This window comes from Cannabis sativa, chromosome 3 (assembly GCF_029168945.1).
Source record: "Cannabis sativa cultivar Pink pepper isolate KNU-18-1 chromosome 3, ASM2916894v1, whole genome shotgun sequence".
NCBI classification, from domain to species: domain Eukaryota; kingdom Viridiplantae; phylum Streptophyta; class Magnoliopsida; order Rosales; family Cannabaceae; genus Cannabis; species Cannabis sativa.
The window spans coordinates 54,299,430-54,319,814 of record NC_083603.1 but is presented as its reverse complement, the minus strand read 5'-3'; the positions used below and the strand labels follow the sequence as shown (position 1 = coordinate 54,319,814).

At 36.5% G+C, this 20,385-nt stretch overlaps 2 protein-coding genes across 2 annotated transcripts; both read left to right on the top strand.

Annotated features, from left to right (window-relative positions):
- Positions 1-922: 922 nt before the first annotated feature.
- LOC115708990 (uncharacterized) lies at positions 923-2,049 on the top strand. The gene is made up of 2 exons (XM_030637009.2): positions 923-1,162; positions 1,394-2,049. The coding sequence occupies exons 1-2, from the start codon at positions 1,021-1,023 to the stop codon at positions 1,930-1,932; spliced, it is 681 nt and encodes a 226-aa protein (XP_030492869.2). The 5' UTR covers positions 923-1,020; the 3' UTR covers positions 1,933-2,049.
- A 13,716-nt stretch (positions 2,050-15,765) lies between these two features.
- Positions 15,766-19,719, top strand: LOC115709623 (protein QUIRKY). The gene has a single exon (XM_030637765.2). It carries the CDS (start codon positions 16,222-16,224, stop codon positions 19,456-19,458), a length of 3,237 nt encoding a protein of 1,078 aa, XP_030493625.2. The 5' UTR covers positions 15,766-16,221; the 3' UTR covers positions 19,459-19,719.
- The last annotated feature ends 666 nt before the right edge of the window (positions 19,720-20,385 follow it).

Sequence of the window (20,385 nt, the reverse complement as noted above, 5' to 3'; positions counted from 1 at the left end):
AAAATGGGCGAAATTTTATATTAGTCAAAGTTTAGAGGGGTAAAAATACTAGTTTTTAACGGTTAAAGAAGCATTACTTAACAGAAAGGGTATAGTTATGTAACTGTTATATTTTAAGGAGAATTTATAACAAGCCTTATATTTTAAAGGGTACAATCAAGTGGTTTCCAAAGTTCAAAGAGCAAAAATGCTAATTATTCTTACCTAGTTGATATATAAAAAGAGTGCTCATGCTGATAATTAATTGAGCTGAGATTCACAAATATTCTTTCATAATATTTCATCTGAAAGGAGAAAAGAGTACTAATGAAAAATTTAAACAAAAATCATAAAATGATTCTTAAATTTTGAATATCGATATTCGAAAAGAGCTATACGAATACGAAAGTAGACTTATATTTTGGGATTTGTTAATTGTTTAATTACTTAGTTAATAATGAAAAATGCTTATTAAGATGTATATGTATTAATTAACTTGGTTTTTTGGGAAGAAAGCTTAGACTATAAGCAATGGTTTTGCACAAACTTTCCACACGTTCAAGGATGATTCACAAAAGAAGAAAATAAGGTTTCTACCATATGAATTTTTTCGAGGACTTGGCATCTGCCTGGGAATGACCAAAAAAAGAAGAATAAAAAACTAATATACAATACAGATATGTATGCATTGCTCTGGTAATGAAAGAGCTAATATGTCATTTGGTCATAGAAAAAGCAAAGAATATATAGTCCTTATTTTCCACCTGTATTACGAAACCAAACAAGCCAAAGTTAAACAGTCCAGTCCCAACAGGGAAAGTTTGGAATATAAGAATGAAGAAATCTACAAGAAAAGCTACCTATTTTGATCATTTTCACACTTAGAAGTGCCATCATCTAATTTATTATAACAACATTAATTATTGACCTATTGAAATAATGCTAGTTCTATATAAACCACATAAATCATCATATATAACATACGCACCTTTAAGCTAATAATAATATTCATTACCGAACCAGAGACTTTCTCATTTATCAATGGCCAATGTTAGAGGAACAGGAGTCTTAGGAGATGAAAGTAGTACTTCTAGGCTGAGAAATGCGGTTTTCGATGAGATTGTACCTTCTTCTGATTGGACAGAAGACTTGGATGGCCATTATCTTCTTGTTGATCTTCCTGGTACTGCATCAATAAACTATGTACAATTGAATTTTGTTATGTCTTTCGTTTTCTTGACACGGTTTCATTTGTTTCTTTTAAAAGCTACAAATCATGAATTTTTTATGTTACATATATGTGATAATATGTTACAACAAGCAGGGATAATATTATGCATGATTTTCTTTAATTTTACCATATGGTGATATTAACATGTTCTATTTTTACCTTTTTGAACGAAACAAATAAAAGATTTTAAGAAAGAGCAGGTAAAGATACAAGTTGTAAACAATGGACAGATAAAGATTTATGGTGAAAGGAAAGTGAATGAGAATAAGTACATTCGTTTCAACCAAACCTTCAAGGCACCACAAGAGTCAGATTTGGATGGCATCACAGCAAAATTTGATGGTGAGATTCTCTACTTAACTGTCCCAAAGAAAAAAGTACTTGTTCCATCCCACGAAAATAATGATCAAAATCTGCACCAAAAGTCTGCTGATGAGAAATTGAAAAAGAAAGATCATCATGATGGTATAAATCATCACAATAAGGACCAAAAGGAAGAGAAAGAGCACCAAAAAACCAAAACCGAGGGAGAGAAAGAGGCCTCTAAGTCTCCTTTGTATTTTCCAGACGAGAGTATCAGGAGATGGGAGCGCGAAACGAATTATCTTAAAAGTGCCATGGGAATGCTGAACAAAAACAAAGCACTTGTTGTAACAGCCATTTTAGCATTCTCATTAGGGATGTTCATAACTCGAAAATTCGAATCTGATAATGGAGAGTGATTTCTAGCTTTGTAATTTGTGTGTGTGTGTGTTGTTGATTAATTATTTGTAAATTCTGCATACTGGCATGGAAATTTGCCCAAACTAATACAACATAAAGTACTATTTTAATGCTGATGAAGATCTGTATATACTTGTTTCTTCTTCAAATAATGTTATGAATATCTCATATAATTAAGTACTATAATATTGAGGTTATAGGCTTTTGATTGTACTTGTCTCATCACAGGCGTTTCTCATGTGACCAAAACTATGTATAATTATATACATATTAAAAATCTTGATTCCTAAAATGTGAACAAGATTATTTTATTATGCATGCTATTCTGAGTTGAATTATATCTATCTATCTATATATATATATATATATATATTAATTTGACATAGGTTCTTTTGTTTTAGTTATTGTATATTGGTGAACCCTTAATGCTTTTATTTTAGGAATAATAATTACATATATTTGACACCATTTTTTTGTAAAATAAATACATTTTTACGTTCAAAGAATGATTTTTTATATTTTTACGGTTTTCTAAAAAATAACACGAAAACAACATAAAATCAACAAGAAAACTAATAAAAGTAACATGAAAATAACAACAAAAAATAATATACAGATAACAAAAAATCAACAACAAATTAACAAGATTACAATATAAAAAGACCGTATTTCCTGTAAATAAAATTAAAAAAATCGTAAAATATTTAAAATTCCGTAAAATCGTATTTTTATAATTTTTTTTGTTATTTTTATATTTTTGTGAAATAATCCCTTTATTTTAGCCAACATAATATATTATATTGATTGAAAATCGACATATCATTGACCGATTTTTGAAAGAACTGATTTTGTTCTTAGCCCATCTAAAATTTAATTAGTTGATTAAATACCATGAGTCAAAAATCATAAGCAATATCTGAATTTTAATCAACAAATTGCAAGTTTGAGAGATGGTAGAATACAAAAAACCACTTGCTAAAAAAAGTTTCTTGATGATAGGTAATGGTATTCCTAAATATTCTTGGTGTGTAAACTAGCTTGTACATTCATGTCATCCACAAAAATGTGTCAAATAAAATAGAGAATCATCATTTTTTTGTATAAAAAAAACACTTTTATCATAGGATCAGATTCCATTAGTAAATCCGCCCAAAAAAAAAGGAAATGGAGCAATATAAGACCACCTAGACATGACGAGGGAAAGCATGTGTGAACCAAAAGTTATGCACTATAATCTTCTAATATTTTAGCTAATTCTTTTGTTTAGTGTAGGAGGGATTTCCCTCATAAGGTAAGTAATAAAGACTGGTCCCCCATTGCTTATGTTAATGAAATTTAAATGTATCATGATCTCACTTTAGAAATTAATAATGTATAAATAAGAGAAATTGCTCATAGACTTATTTACTCTTATGATTTTTTTCCCCTAACCCTTTTCTTGCCTCTACCTAAAAATAGGTTTTATTCTTATGATTTAAAGTGCTTTTGGTGGAAAGATATGACATATACAAAGAGCAAGAATGACCATACATTTCTTTCACTAACCATTAAACTAGCGTCATGAACACAATAATATCTTAAAAAAAAATGTGTGTATATGCTTTTTTTTTTAGATTTATGGATGAAATGAAATGAGGGATGAATAGAGTGATAGAAGAAGAAGAATAAGGGAACCCAATAAGAAATAAAGCTGATGCTTTGTCGTTGAACTTTATTCAAAATGTGGGCTGTTTTTGACAAAAAGGTTGAGGGCCCAGGCCCAGGCTAATAAGGGTGGAATCATGTACCTTATGTAGACGCATCTCACTCACATCACACTCAGTTATTTCTTGCTCCCAAATTTTACCCAATCTTCATCTTTGGCTTTCATAATATTAAAAATAAATAAAAGATAAAGGTTTTACTTATATCTGTGTTATTACTGTTACATCATATTAATTAAATTGTTGCTATTCGATGAATGTAATGGACAACAATGGCTATAGTAACAAAGAAAAATAAAGTTGTAAAAATCACATCTTAAGAAGAATAGGCCTACATGGCACGGACTAAAGAGCTTACTAAACCGACGAATGTGAATATATTTTTGAGAAATTATTCCATACATTTTTTTTAATTTTTTTTTTATTTTTTCAAATTTACAGTTTAGGTTTCTAAAGTAGTTACAGCGCTAGTAGCAATAAGGATTTTTATACGATTTTTTATTACAATTTAAGTTGCAGTGTTAGTTGCAATAGGGAATCTATGCAGAATTCCGTAAAAATACAAAAAAAAAATTATTTTGAAGTGTAAAAATAAAAAAATCCCTATATTTTTTTGTCTATTTTTTATGCTCTTCACTTTTTTTTTTCTTTTGAGAAATATTTATAATGTTATATTTGCATGCAATGATATTATAAAAGTGTTTATTTAATCCAATTCAATTTACACTATTTTACACATAATACATCTATATTTTAGATCTAATCTAATATGCATAGTAATTCAAATTCAATTCAATTTAATTCACAAAAGTACGGATTGAATCGATTTTGGATGAATTACTTTTTAATATTAAATTATCTAATATTTATTTAAAAAATATTTTTTCGCATAACTACCATCAAAATAAAATAAATTATTATTATTTTATGTCTCCAACAATAAATTATATAATAAAATAAAATATGACAAATTTAAAGCAAAAAGAAAAAAAATTGTACGCATAAAGATGTTTAATTTTGATTTAGACTATATTTTTCTTATAAATAAGAATAAAATATAATTAAATATATTTATATCATATGTGTTAAATTTTAAAATTACTATTATTTACATTGAAATATTAATTGTATATATAATTCTTTTAAAATATATATTGTTAATTGAAGTCAGCCACTATTAATTAGAGTTGTGCGAAGCAATTAATGAGTATTAAAGAAGAGAATTTTTATGTGGTTGGGGCATTAATGAGCCTTAGTCCACAAGTCACCGTTGTTAATAAGAGTTTTTCTCACAAAGAATTTTCGAAGTCCCTTCTTTTAAATTGCTCGGGTATTTATAGACTTATAATGGTGGTAAAAAAGTCATTATTATCGTGTTTGTGTGAGTCATGCTTTGTAAAAATTTCTCAGGTTAGATCATAGGGCATGACTACCTACTTTTTATGATGTGCTTTAGGCTTGCTATAAGTGTTTGGTGAGACTTGACTTATCTCTTGCTTATGATTTGATAGTTCATTATGTAGCCATCAATTGATGTATGGGGCATCATGAAATCAAAAAATTATGGGTTTAAATCCTTGAGCATGTATTTTTAGAGTAAAGTGATGGATGATCTTTCCCATGCCGCATTAAATGCATATACAACGACTTTAGCCTCGTGCAGTGTACTATGCTCTGCCTATTCTCTACACCTTCTATGGGTCGAACTCTCTTACGGAGAAGAAGGGGCAAGAACCTCTCATCCTCCAAGTAGACTCGTCCGGAGATGGCCAATCCTTTTATAATTCCTGCAAAATAGCATCCTCCGGAAGTGATTAGAGGTGGAACGTCCCGTAGTGTGAGTCCCATTGTCACATAGCGAGCTCTTGGACTATCATGTATTTTGAAAGAAATTCTAGGCAACATTTAACCCCAAGTCCTTTTTTGTAATTTTTGCAAAATAGGGCTTGTGATTTGCCTCCTTGAGTGCTGACATCACGCCGCGCGCGACAGTCTTTAATGATGCTCATTACTTTTCTCATTTTTGGTGAAGACGATTCGATTTTTTTTAAAATTTGATGCCTTTTTAATTGCAAGGTATCAAATTGGTGCTTGAGTAGTGTAACTGTCTTTTTGTACTTGTCCATCTAACAACTGTGCCCCAGCCAATGGATTATGGGGGGGTTTTCTAATATTCAAATCAGGACCATCGGATGATTGACAATACGTGTCGCCTTAGTTGGTCTATAAAAGCCCTACATTTTCCTTCTTCAAAATGTTTTATCCTCACATCTTCTCAGAACTTTAGGCTAGCCAAAATTCCAGACAGCCTAGAGTTTCTTCTACTCTTTCTCCGACGTTTCCAAGCCTATTTTTACCGGTGTCGTACACTAGAACCTAGAATTGGCTGAACTTTTTTTATTTGTAAGTCATTCGTCACATGCACTTCTTTTTTGTTACTGTTGCCTCATTTGTTGATATATCTGCCTGAATGCAATGTTTTCACTGTATCTGCAATTTAGGCTTTTTCCCAGACTACCTTTATTTTTCATATCAGGTCAGGGATCCCATGTTTAAGGTTTATAGGACTCCCTACTTTCTTTATTTTTGTTCTTCTACCATTATTATTAAGCATGGTGCAATTAGCACCTGATGCTTAGCATAAGAAATTTCTAGTTTCTGAACATGCTAGCATCCAGAGGGGGCCTCTTCTCAGCGGTTAGGGACCCCCATTCCCTTCTTTGTTTAGGGTTTGATATGGCGACTAACTACTGAGTGTATTCTTGCTATTTCATATGAGCAACATCTTGAGAGACCTACATAAACACGGCTTTCGCGCATTTGACAGAGAAATCCTAGAAACTCTACTTCGAAACTGAGATGTCAAACCCTGAAGCTCCGACCACTTCTTTCTCTCAGGCTGTGGTCCCACGGTACCCCGTGGCGCCTCTATCAGTGGTGATCAAGGCCCAGTCTTGGTCACCAATTATGTCCATCAGGCTACCAGTTGGGAAGCCGATGATTTACATTTATTATTGGATGTGTTCATCACTTGGAACTATTATTGACAAGAATAGGATCATGCCTCGGGAGCCTAGGGTTTTCCATCGTCTGGCTCGAGAAACTGAGACCCCCAACCACAACTGTTGTGGTGCAAATTTCTTGCCTAGAAGTACAAGTACAGTCTCATATAAAATTGACACATGGATCCAATTCTCGATGGAAAGGATGGCATGCTTATAGATAACTTCTATAGATTTAGCCTCGCTTGATATGAACTAGCAAGAGGATGCGACGAAGATAGGGTTTAGTCGCATAATATGCCTTTTATAGTCAACAGAATAAGCAGGTGCAAGAGGATTTGATACTGGTCATGCATATACCGATTATATGCGATGACCAAGTAGACCTCTCCAGTGACTAGTAAAGATTGATTCTTTACATAAGAGTGGTCTGAATAACTAAATGTGTTTGGTAACTCGTCAGGAGCTCACACATTCTACGTTGTCAACACATGACATGTCTATTTATGCGATCAGAAGTGAACGCAGACATCCAAATGATAGGCCTAAAGGCCATCCTGCGAATACAAACACACCTAAAGCCTACAAGCTCGTGTGTTGGAATATGAACAGGAAACTCGCAGCTTACCAAGTCGCATACACTACTTCACTTAATATAAGAACATATTAAACCGTCTTTCATTTATTCTTTAAACATTTACTTTGATTAATATTGTCATATAATATAAAAATGGTTCTGAAACCGATCAATTGTGTAATTTTAAAGGACACTTGCTTTCTATATAAATGGGTAATCCAAATCAAATAAATCAAGTTGAAATCCTTACAATAATGGACTAAGAAGACCAAGCTCTGACTGAACCACTATAATCCCCTTTGTTTTCTCTTTATTTTTTGCTTTTATTTTGTCTATCTAATATATCCAATAATTTGAGTACTCTTTACTCTAACTAAGTACTCGCACGTTTTTAACTGGGTATTCTTATTTCCTTTGTATATTCGCATGAATTTGGTGTTGTCTAAATTTCTCTGACAACATTTGGCACTGTCTGTGGGAATGAAGTAATTTTGAAAGTTTCTAGATGAAAATCAATATGTCTACAGATTAGACAAACATGAACAACAACATTGGATCTTTCAATGTTGGAACTCTTAACGTTCCTATGCTTAGTGGAGGAATAACCCTGGTGGAGGAAAAATTCCTGGAAGAGGAATGACCCCTGTTAAGGCCATTGTAGGAGGAGTAGGACGTACTCATGTTACCCCCCCCCCCCTAAATCTATTCCCTGAAACAGCTGGACATGTAGGAGAAACTTTGACACCAACAGCCACAGTGGGGCATTTTCCACCATTCACACCTGTCATTGCGTCTGAGGGCATCATTCAACTCACAACCTTTGTTGGAATTTATACCAGGATCTTAGATCTACTCACAAGTATGTTGTTTAACACCCTAAATATGAACTTTCTAAAACGATAAATAAACACATATAAAGTTAAGAAAACCTTACATTGGTTGCAGCGGAATAATGTCTCCTTCCACTCAGATCTCTAACCCTTGTATCCTTTCTGTCGCATAGTATTATCAAGATCTGAGCCCGAATGTCCTTCTCTTTGTGTGTGATCCTTCACAGTCTTCCAATCTATGATTGAGGTACCACTTGCTGTGTGTGGGCACTACTCTATCACTGAGGGTCGAAATTTAGAAGAGGAAAAGAGAGAGAGGTTGGTTCTGCTATAGAGAGAGAGGGAAGGCTCAGTTTTCTGAAAAAGTAATTTTCTGACAGAAAGCTTGTTAAAAACTTGTTATTTGATTGAGCCATCACTTTCTATTTATAGGCAACTACTAGGTTTAGGTTAGCAATTATTTGGAATTAAAATAATGAAAATATTAATTGGAAAAACATGCTTAAGTGGCCGGCCAAGGTGTTTAATGGGCCTCACTTGGTTTTTGCAGTTTTCACAATTTTTATTTCTATTTTCTCAAAAACGCTAATTTTCCAATTCTAACCATTTAAATGGCAAAACTAATTATTTAATAACTAAAATAGATTATTAAATAATATTGTCATTTAATTTAATTATTAATTAGACATATAAAGTCTATTAATTAATAAATAAACCTAGAATCTCTTTTCTTTACAATTTCACCCCTGCTTAGTGAAAATTTACAAATCAGACATAGTCTAACTTTAGAATTATAATTGATTAATCACAAATCAATTATTGAGTCTTACAAGCAGTATAGTCTGTCTCAACTAGAATGGGGACCATGGATCTATATGCTGAGCTTCCAATAAGTGAACTGAATTTACTAAGTAAATTCCTACCTATTAATTCTTCGTTGAATCCACTCTTAGAACTTAGAATTGCATTCTCAGACTTATATAGAGCATATTATATGTTCCACGATATAGATATGCTATCTCATTTAACCATTGTTATAATCTTATTGTGATCAAAGATCCTCTATATAGATGATTTACATCGAGATGGGATAATTTTACCGTTCTCACCCCTCAACGTATTTTGCCCCTTAAAACACTTAGCTACCTGTAAATGATGTTTAATGATCTAAGAATTAGTCACTTAAACAAGAGCTCATCCATTTACTTCTATTAAACTAAGCTCGAAGGGAATCATCACTTGACTTCTATACACCAGTAGAAGCTATAGATTCCATATTTATGTTCAGCACTCCCACTCAATCATACTATCATGTTCCCAAAATATACGTATCGCCCTGATCCAAAAGTAGGCTTAACTAATAAATCAAAGAACATGAATAACACTCCTGAGTTGAGCCTAAGCATATCAAGATTTAGATTCTTTTAATCTTAAGATCAACTACTGATATTGACTTGGAAAGATATGACGGTAAGTTTATAATATCTTAACTAAGTTGCAATATCGGTCTAGTCCAATGTATACTTCATACATTCGAAACTAGTATACTTTACCAATGTCTTGGAAAGAACATAACACTTACTCCAAGTGTAAGTACACATCATCGCTGATTATCACATTAGTGTAAATCCAAAAACACTGATGAAACAGGGACTTAGTCTTTTGATTCATATAATCACAATCACATTCCACTGTGTTGACGATACTGTAATTGTGAATAAACATATGATCTGGACTTAACAGATTTTGTGTGTAAATGTAATAAACATATTAAACCATTAGCATGTAAAATTCATGCAAACATAAATCACTTCAACTTTCTTATATTGATTACTAATCAGATTGTAAAGGGTTTTATTTAGGGCACAAAACCCAACAACCTTGCAGTATATGGCAATGCAAGAACAAATGCAGGCCTTGCAAGCATAAATTGCAGGGAGAGAAAGGATTCGAGCTCGGCGTCTGCCACGAGTCCCCAACTAACATCGTGATGATACTCAGGTAATCGATAATACTAGAGGTTGTAATGAACATCTTGAAAATACTCATAATCATAGGGAACGTGTATGCGAGAATGGCTAGGAAGGGCTCGATCTAAATTAACCTCTTCATAACTCTACACTTGACAGAGTCCCTAGTGCTTCTAATACAGGTCGACAACTTGGTCAAAGGGAGGAAAGATCGTAGGAGGAGGATCCTAAACGATGCAACCCGCGAAGTCGTGCACAACCATAAACTGAGGTAAATGATGATGACTCTCACTCTTCTTCTACTGATATTTGTTCTCCCAGTGTTTATCCTAGGTCAGGGTCAGTATTTACAAGGCTAGGAGGAAGGTATCATGTTCATAGAGGTGATCTACGAGATCGCCTCAACGAAGTATTATGAGCTCGACCATAGACTCCAAGGAATTGCGACGATGAAGAGGAACCCCGTGATCCCCCTTTGGTCGATCAAAGTATCCCTCCTGCAAATGGAAATGACACAATGAATGCAGTAAACCCGCAAAGTGCACCAGCTGCACATAGAGATGTGGTGGTACCTGCAAACATAGCAGCAGTAACTGTTCTACCAGCAAGAAACCAAATTGTGCTTACCAACAATCCCATATTGCCAAAGGGGTTGATTAAGAAAATCTCTGGAGAGCACTGAGAATGATCGAGCAGCAAAGAAAGACATATACAAACTAAATTGGACATCATCCTTCACCGAAGAAGTGAAAAAACAAGCCAGCCTCCCTAAAGGCTTCCGACTCTCTAAATCGCTCAATTATAAAGGTACCACTAATCCTATCAATTATCTTGATAAGTTTAATATACTTATGGAAGTTGATTAGGTACCCCAATTGGATAAATTTTGCATACTCGCTACAACTCTAGAGGACAATGCACATGATTGGTTTAGCCAATTACCTGAAGCGTCCATTGTGACGTGGGAGGCATTTACAGATTTGTTTCTAACCTTTTCTTAGGCAACTATGACATATAAGCCGCAATATACAACCCTACAAACATTAATTAGGATGTAGGTGAGTCGTTACAAGGTTACTTTAAGTGTTTTAACATCAAAGTAACCAAAGTGGAGAAAGCCCCCGAGTATTCACTTGTTTGCATGCTCATTACAGGTGTGTTGCCGAGGATAAACTTTTAGAAAATGTTGCAGGCGTGACGACTAGAAACCCTAGTCAAGTTTTTTACCATGGCAAAGCCCCCACGAGAGGATTGAGAACTCGCTGACAAAACTTGAGAAAAGTAAAGAAAAATGAAGATCTCCAATACCAAGATCACGATCCCGGAGTTCTCGATCAAGAAGTTCCAGAGGACGCATCCCTAGACGCAGTCCCGCAAGGTGACGAAGTTCGAAGCTTGCCAAGTCTCAACTAGGAAGGAAACTTCCCCGAATAAAAAAGGAGGTCTACACTTTGTTAACTATATGGAGCTTTCCGTCTCTCGTGACCACATTTATCCTATTGAAGGGCACAAAGGCGTCTTTAGAAAACCACCTCCAATTAAAGGAAATTGCAATAAAAGAGACCCAAAGAAATTTTGTAAGTATCATAAGGATATTGGTCAGACAACACTCAAATGCTAGTTCTTACAAGATGAGATCGAAGAACTGATTCAACAAGGATATTTTGATTAGTACAAGAAAAATGGAGCAGCCAATCCTCGAGTGGATAGGTCAGATAATACAGAGGATGTGAATGGTTCTAGAGCCTCTTTTAATATCTTAACCATCATAAGTGGACCACACGTCAGTGGAGATTCCCAGAAAGCACAAGACGTTATGCAAAAGAAGCCAAGGAGAAACCGTTAACAAATGTAAATAATTTTTGAGGGAAAGACTAGCAAAGCTTTTTAAGAAAGAGTGTGATGATATCACTTTCATGGAAAGTGATGCAAGATGGGTACATCATCCTCATACGAATGCTTTAGTGGTAGTCGCCAATATAGGAGGTGACAACGTCCATTGTGTACTTGTTGATAATGGTAGCTCAATTAACCTCTTAAATTTACAAGCCTTTAAGCAAATGGGGTTACATGAGAAAGATTTGAAGCCTGTGACTTAGAGTATCTACGGATTTATCGGAGATACAATCAAACTGAAAGGAATGATCAAACTACCGATAACTTTGGGGACGACACCTGTTACTACAAAGTCTATGGCAGACTTTGCAGTAATCGATCAATATTCTACATATAATGCAGTGATAGGTCGCCCCATTTTGAAAGAAATGAAAATAGTGACTTCAATCTACCATCTTACAATGAAATTCTCTACACAGTAGGTGTAGGATTAGTGAGAGGAGTTTAGGAAAATTCAAGGGAATGCTACAATACTGCGGTAAAGGTCCCAAAAAAGAAGAAATCAGTGAACGTGATATATATGCTCGAAGCACCCCTATCTCGCCATAAATCGTTTAGAATTGAAGAAATCCTACAAGAGGAAAAGTCCGATCTAGAACCTAGGATCCTCGATTATACAAACACCGCACATGCTGCTGAAGAGATAGTAGATGTACCAATCGATCCCCTTGATAATTCAAAAGTTTTGAAAATCAGTTCTAAATTAATTTTGTAGCATCGAGAAAGGCTGGTGACATTTCTCAAACAAAATCTGGATGTCTTTGCATTGTAACATTTACACATGGTCAGAATTCCACCCGAGGTCATGTGTCATCGCTTGAACATAGACCCAGATGTGTGAGGAGTGTGACAAAAGTGCCACAAAATGGACCCCGCGAGGTACCAAACACTAAAAGAGGAAGTAGAGTGACTACTTGCATGCAGTTTCATTAAGGAGTCATTTTTATCTAAACTAGTTAGCCAATCCCGTCTTAGTTCCAATGCCAAATAGCTCATGACGCACTTGCATCAATTTTACAGATTTAAATAAAACTTGTCCGAAAGACAACTTCCTTTACCTAGCATTGACCAACTTGTCGATGCAACCGCAAGTCATTAGCTCCTTAACTTTATAGATGCATACTTAGGATACAATCAAATCCCAATGTAAGAGCCAAACCAGGAGCACACCTCCTTTAGTACAGGCCGGTATTTTTATTGTTATAAAGTAATGCCATTTAGGCTTATACATACAAGTGCAACATACCAAAGATTAGTTAACATGATTTTTGCAGATCTGCTAGAGAAAATGATGGAAGTATATGTTGACGATATGCTCGTAAAATCTGAACATGCGATCGATCATGTCTCCCATCTAAACTCTATGTTCAAAATACTGCACCAATACAAGATGCGACTCAACCCGCTAAAGTGTGTCTTTAGTGTAGGATTAGGAAAATTTCTTGGCTTTATGGTGAATCAATGAGGAATTAAAGCCAACCCTGAAAAGATCAAAGCCTTAGTAGAGATGTGATCTCCTACTAAGCTTAAAGAAGTCCAGAGTCTCACTGGTAAGGTTGTTGCCTTAAACTGTTTTGTTTCACGTTCCTCTAACAAGTGTAAAGAATTCTTTTAGATTCTAAAAGGCAATAAAAAATTTCAATGGATTGACAAATGCGAAGAGGCTTTTCAAGCTCTAAAAATGCACCTGGGGCAACTCCCAATACTCTCTAATTTGTTTCCTAGAAAAGTAATTTCAATCTACCTCGCAGTGTCTGATTATGCGATTAGCTCGGTGCTTATTTGCGAAAATCAAGGTAAATAACACCCTGTCTACTACGTAAGTGCTTACTGGATGCAGAATCACGCTATCCGTTGGAACGACTGGCATTTTCCTTAGTTGTAGCTTTCCAAAAGCTGAGACCTTATTTTCAAGCCCACGTGATTGAGGTATTAACTAATTATTTTCTTCGACAAGTATTGGCCAAGCCCGATACATCTAGACATTTTCTTAAGTGGTCAATCAAACTAAGTCAATTCGATATAAGGTATAAGTCGCGATCATCGATTAAAGGCCAAGCCCTTGCTGATTTTATCCTTGAATTCCCTCATGAATAGGTGGCTATTATAGCTAAAGAGCAAGTCGATTCAGATGTACTAGTAGGCGCAGGTTGGACCTTGTATGTCGATGGAGCATCAAACAACGAAGGATCAGGTGGAGGAATTATGCTAATCAGTCCAAATAAACTTAAAGTTCATGCGACTTTACAATTTGTGTGAGCCATGCTTTGGACAATTTTCCAAGTTTAATCATAGGGCATAATTGCCTGCTTTTTATGATGTACTTTAGGCTTGTTATAGGTTTTTAGTGAGACTTGACTTATCTCTTGCTTATGATTTGATAACTCATTATGTAGTTGTCAATTGATGTATGAGGCATCATGAAATCAAGGAATTATGAGTTTAAACTATTGAGCACGTTTTTTCAAATAAATGTGTTGGATGACCTTTCCCATGCCGCATTAAATGCATATACAGTGACTTTAGCCTCGTGCAGTGTGCTATGCTCTGCCTGTCCTTCTACACCTTCTTCGGGTCGAACTCTCTTACGGAGAAGAAGGGGCAAGAACCTCTCATCCTCCAAATAGACCCTCCCAGATATAGCCAATCCTTTTACAATTCTTGCCAAATAGCATTCTCTGGAATTGATTAGAGGTGGAATGTCCTATAGTGTGGGTCCCATTGCCACTTATTTGCTCTTGAACTGCCACATATTTTGAAAGAAATTGTAGGCCATATATATAAATATGTATAAATTAGATTAAATCGGCGATTTTTATATATTAATCAATATTCGCAGAAGTGTAAATATTTAAAATGATTATTTTATAAATACCCCCTATGAGGTAGAATATTCAAACTGGAGATAAATTATGAGCAAAAATTATTTGAGAGGAAGATAATCATATCTAATATATATTTTCTTTACTTATTAAATAAAAGGTAAATTGCGACATAAATACTTAATATTTCCGATTTTATACACTTAAATACCTAATGTTTATTTTTGGTGGCAAAAATACACAATGTTACAATTCTCTTACACCGTTACTACCACTTCCGTTATTAACTAATAAATATAGACACGTGGAGGGCCCAAATACATTACATTTATTTATTAAATTTTAAAATTTAATATTCTTAATATAAAAAACTAAATATTATTTATTTTTTTAAAAAAAATAAGAGAGATGCAATAATAAATTACCATAGCTGAGTGAACTAGTATAGTATATGGAACATGATTATCGAATTGAAATGTCAATATCATGTGAAAATTGTTAATGAGAACACGCTTTTTTTTTTTTTTTTTTTTTAAACAAGTAGCATTTAGTTTCTGATATTAAGAATATTAAGTTTTAAAATAAAAAAAAAAAATTCTCTCAAAAAAAAAAAATAAATAAAAATGAATGTAATGCATCTGAACCCTTCACGTGTCCATATTTATAAGTTAATGGAAGTGGTAGTAACTGTGTAAGAGAATTGTAACATTGGGTATTTTTGACATCAAAAATAAACATTAGGTATTTAAATGTAAAATAAAAAACATTAAGTATTTATGCCGCAATTTACCCTTAAATAAATACATAAATAAAAAATTATATATATCTGTATATATAATAAAGAAGAATCCTGAGGTGGATAACGAACCCATAAAGGCGGGAAACCAAAATAAAATAAAATAGAAAAGTAGATTAAAACTTGGCAAGAGAGAATGGAATCTAATCTCTCCTCCACTACACTACCTCAGCCATCACCCCAATTTTCATTCTCTTTCTCATAAATAAATAAATAAACACAAAGCTTAATGACATTCTTCCTAATTAAAAAATTATATGTATATATTTGTTGAAAAAGAGAAAAATTCCCTTCAATAGTTTTTTGTTTTTATTAAATAATAATAAATTTCATTCTTTCTACAAGATAATTTCTTTATTTTTCTTTCTTATTCTTAAGAAAACAACGACGAAATTGCATTTTCCGTACTAAAAGAATTCCAGAAAGCAGAAATTATTCCATTTAGTTTATTCAGTTTTTATTAAAAAAAATAAAATTGAAATGAAATGAAAATAGGAGAAAAATTAACTGAGCACAAAATCTTATTGTCTCCGTGATAAACGGGAAGAAAGGTCCAAACAAACAAACCCTAATCCCAAGAGGTGGTTTCGTTTTTTCAACGCAAAACTTTACTGTTACTGTAATTGTGAGCTAGTGAGTGTGAGTGAGTAGTACTAGTTGAAGAAAAATAAGAGCAAGGAAGAGATGAGACCATGAACAATACGACGCCGTCTCAGATTCAGCCTCAGTCTCAATCTCAGCAGCCACCGCCGTCTCAACCTCAACCGCCGAGAGCTGTCAGAAAGCTTATCGTCGAAGTAATTGATGCTCGAGACCTTCTTCCCAAAGATGGTCAAGGCTCCGCAAGCGCTTACGTCGTGGCCGATTTCGATGGCCAGAAGAGGCGGACTTCCACCAAGTTCAGAGACCTCAACCCTGTTTGGAACGAGGCCCTTGATTTCCTTGTCTCAGACCCACAAAACATGGAGTATGAGGAGCTTGAGATCGAGGTCTACAATGATAAGAAGTACTGCAACGCCACTGGAACAGCTCGGAAGAATCATTTCTTGGGTCGTGTTAAGCTCTACGGTACCCAGTTCGCGAAGCGTGGGGACGAAGGGCTGGTTTATTTTCCTTTGGAGAAGAAGAGTGTGTTTAGTTGGATTAGGGGAGAGATTGGGCTGAGGATTTATTATTTTGATGAGATGGTTGAAGATGGACCGCCGCCTGAGTCTCAACCTCCGCCGGATGATATTCCACCGGAGAAGCCTAATAATGTCCCCCCGACGATGATGGTAGTCGAGGAACCACGAAGGTATGAGGTCCCTGTTCACATGGATGGGCAACCTCATCCGTATCCTCCTCAGGCTCATCACCACAATCGTCATCCTCACGCAGTGCCCGAGGTTATGCATACACCGCCAGTTGTAGCGATTGAGGAAACAGGGCCACCACCTGTGGTACATTTACATACAGAGCCTGGACCTGGTGCGGAGCCGGACATGGGCGGTCGCCAGCCACACCCGCCACAGCATCAGGAGGTTCATTATCCACCGCCGGAGTTAATGAAGATGGAAACTCGAAGACCTGTAGGCGGTGAGAGAGTCAGAATGAGAAGACCAAATGGAGAGTTTTCTCCGAGAGTTATCGCCGGAAAAATGAAAGGGGAAACGACTTCTGAGCGAATTCATCCCTACGATCTCGTCGAGCCGATGCAGTATTTGTTTATCCGGATTGTGAAGGCTCGTGGGTTAGCTCCGAGTGAAGCCCCTTACGTGAAGATCCGGACGTCAAACCATTTAGTGAAATCTAAGCCTGCGATGCATCGACAAGGAGAACCCATCGACTCACCAGAATGGCATCAGGTATTCGCCTTGGGGCATGGAAAACCTGAATCAGCAAGCTCAACATTAGAGATCTCGGTCTGGGACATGCCGTCCAATAACTTTCTCGGTGGTGTATGTTTTGACCTCTCAGACGTCCCTGTTCGAGACGCACCGGACAGTCCCTTGGCTCCGCAGTGGTATAGGCTAGAAGGCGGTGACGGAGATCATAATTCTGGCAGGGTCTCTGGAGACATACAACTCTCTGTGTGGATAGGAACCCAAGCCGACGATGCCTTCCCGGAGGCATGGAGTTCGGACGCGCCGTACGTGGCACATACGCGATCGAAGGTTTACCAATCGCCGAAGCTTTGGTATTTGAGGGTAACAATTATGGAAGCTCAGGACCTTCACATTGCTCCGAATCTGCCTCCATTGACAGCACCGGATATCCGTATCAAAGCCCAGGTGGGATTCCAGTCGGCGAAGACCAGGCGAGGGTCCATGAACAATCACAGCGCGTCGTTCCACTGGAATGAGGATCTAATTTTCGTCGCCGGCGAGCCATTAGAGGACTCTTTGATCTTAATCGTGGAAGACCGTACAGGCAAAGAAATTGCTGTTCTCGGCCACATCCTTGTTCCTGTGAGCTCCATAGAGCAGCGAATAGATGATCGCCACGTGGCGTCGAAATGGTTCGGATTGGAGCTAAGCGGAGGAGCAGGAGGCGGTGGTGGTGGGAGTGGGGGTCCAGGTGGTGGACCCTACTACGGAAGAATCCATTTGCGTCTTTGCTTGGAGGGTGGGTATCACGTGTTGGACGAAGCGGCTCACGTGTGCAGTGATTTCAGACCCACGGCCAAGCAGCTTTGGAAGCCGCCTATTGGGATTTTAGAGCTTGGGATCCTTGGAGCTCGGGGACTTCTTCCGATGAAGACCAAGAGCGGAGGAAAAGGGTCCACGGATGCTTACTGTGTGGCCAAATATGGCAAGAAGTGGGTGCGCACTAGAACCATCACCGACAATTTCGATCCACGTTGGAATGAGCAGTACACGTGGCAGGTCTACGATCCATGTACGGTGCTAACCATAGGCGTTTTCGACAACCGGAGAATGTTTGCTGACGTGTCACACGAGAAACCAGACTATCGTATAGGGAAGGTACGTATCCGAGTATCCACATTGGAAAGCAACAAAGTCTACACCAATTCCTACCCGTTACTGGTTTTGACGAACACTGGATTAAAAAAAATGGGGGAAATCGAGGTGGCTATACGGTTTGCCTGCCCGTCTTTGTTACCCGACACGTGTGCGGCTTACGGGCAGCCTTTGCTCCCAAGACTACACTATCTCCGCCCGCTTGGGGTGGCTCAACAAGAGGCTTTACGTGGGGCCGCGACACGAATGGTTGCCACGTGGCTCGCGAGATCCGAGCCACCATTGGGGTCCGAAGTTGTTGGGTACATGTTGGATGCTGATTCGCACACTTGGAGCATGAGAAAAAGCAAAGCTAATTGGTTTCGGATCGTGGCTGTACTCGCTTGGCTAGTCGGGTTGGCCAAATGGTTAGATGATATACGTAGATGGAGGAACCCGGTTACAACGGTGTTAGTTCATGTCTTGTATTTGGTTCTTGTTTGGTACCCGGATTTGATTGTCCCAACTGGGTTTCTATATGTGTTCTTGATTGGAGTATGGTACTACCGGTTCAGACCCAAAATACCAGCCGGCATGGATACCCGACTCTCGCAAGCCGAAGGGGTCGACCCGGATGAACTCGATGAGGAATTCGATACGATACCAAGTTCAAAACCGCCCGATATCATCCGGGTTCGGTACGACCGGTTACGGATATTGGCAGCCCGAGTCCAAACTGTTTTGGGTGATTTTGCAACACAAGGAGAACGAGTACAGGCTCTAGTTAGTTGGAGGGACCCAAGGGCCACTAAATTGTTTATAGGGGTGTGTCTAGCTATAACCATGATACTGTATGTGGTGCCACCCAAAATGGTGGCCGTGGCATTAGGATTCTATTACTTACGCCACCCAATGTTTCGAGACCCAATGCCTCCAGCTAGCTTGAACTTTTTTAGGCGCCTTCCCAGCCTTTCAGACCGATTAATGTAGATCAAAAAAATAGTAGATAATTAGACATATATTCTCTATATATAATGCAAAAAATTGTTGAGGCAAAAGAAAGTAACGAAATTCAGAAAAGTGATTCCTTAATAAGGTTTTTTTTTAATGGCTGAGGAGTGAAGAAAAAGGAGTGGGGGAGTGAGGGGGTTAAAGTAGAGAAAAGTGGGAAGTTGTCATGATGTTCTTTATTATTATTATTATTTCAAAAATTTTGGTGTTTGAATTGAATATTATTGATCATTGACTAACTATTTGAGAAATTGAAATAAGAGAAAGGAGGAGGCAGAATGCAGTTTAGGTGGGGAGAGGAAATTGTATTGAGAGGATTTGAGAATTGGCAGTGAGAACTTGTTGTAATGATGTTTTGGAAAGTATGAACACACTTGTTTTCTTTTCATGATATATATATATATATATATAAAGTCTATAAAACCATTTATTTTTTTATTAATTCTTTTACTACAATACTTGTGTTAATAAATCTCTCTTTCATTCTTTTTTGGATTTTTATGAGGTGAATAAGTTCTGGCTTTTGCCAGCAAATTGCCACTTACCTAGAGAAATGTATCTTGGTTTTAAGTTTGTCATGACTCATGTTACTTTCTCTTCTTTGTCAAACTTGTGAAGAAGCTTATCAGAGGGTAGGGTAGACTTCAACAATTAAACTCCATAATTTCTTTCATTTTCCTTCCTCGAGAAAAGTTTGAATTTCTTCACTCTTATTATGGGACATGGGTCAGGACTCAGGAGCCATAGCCAAAACTTCTTATATTCACATTTAAAAGGGGTATGTTATTGAAAATTTCAATATTCCGATCCACAATTTTAAAAACATGAACAAACTACAGACTTAGTGCATGTTTGTCATCATAACTAAAAAACTGTTTTTTTGTTTTTAGAAACAGAAAATTGTTT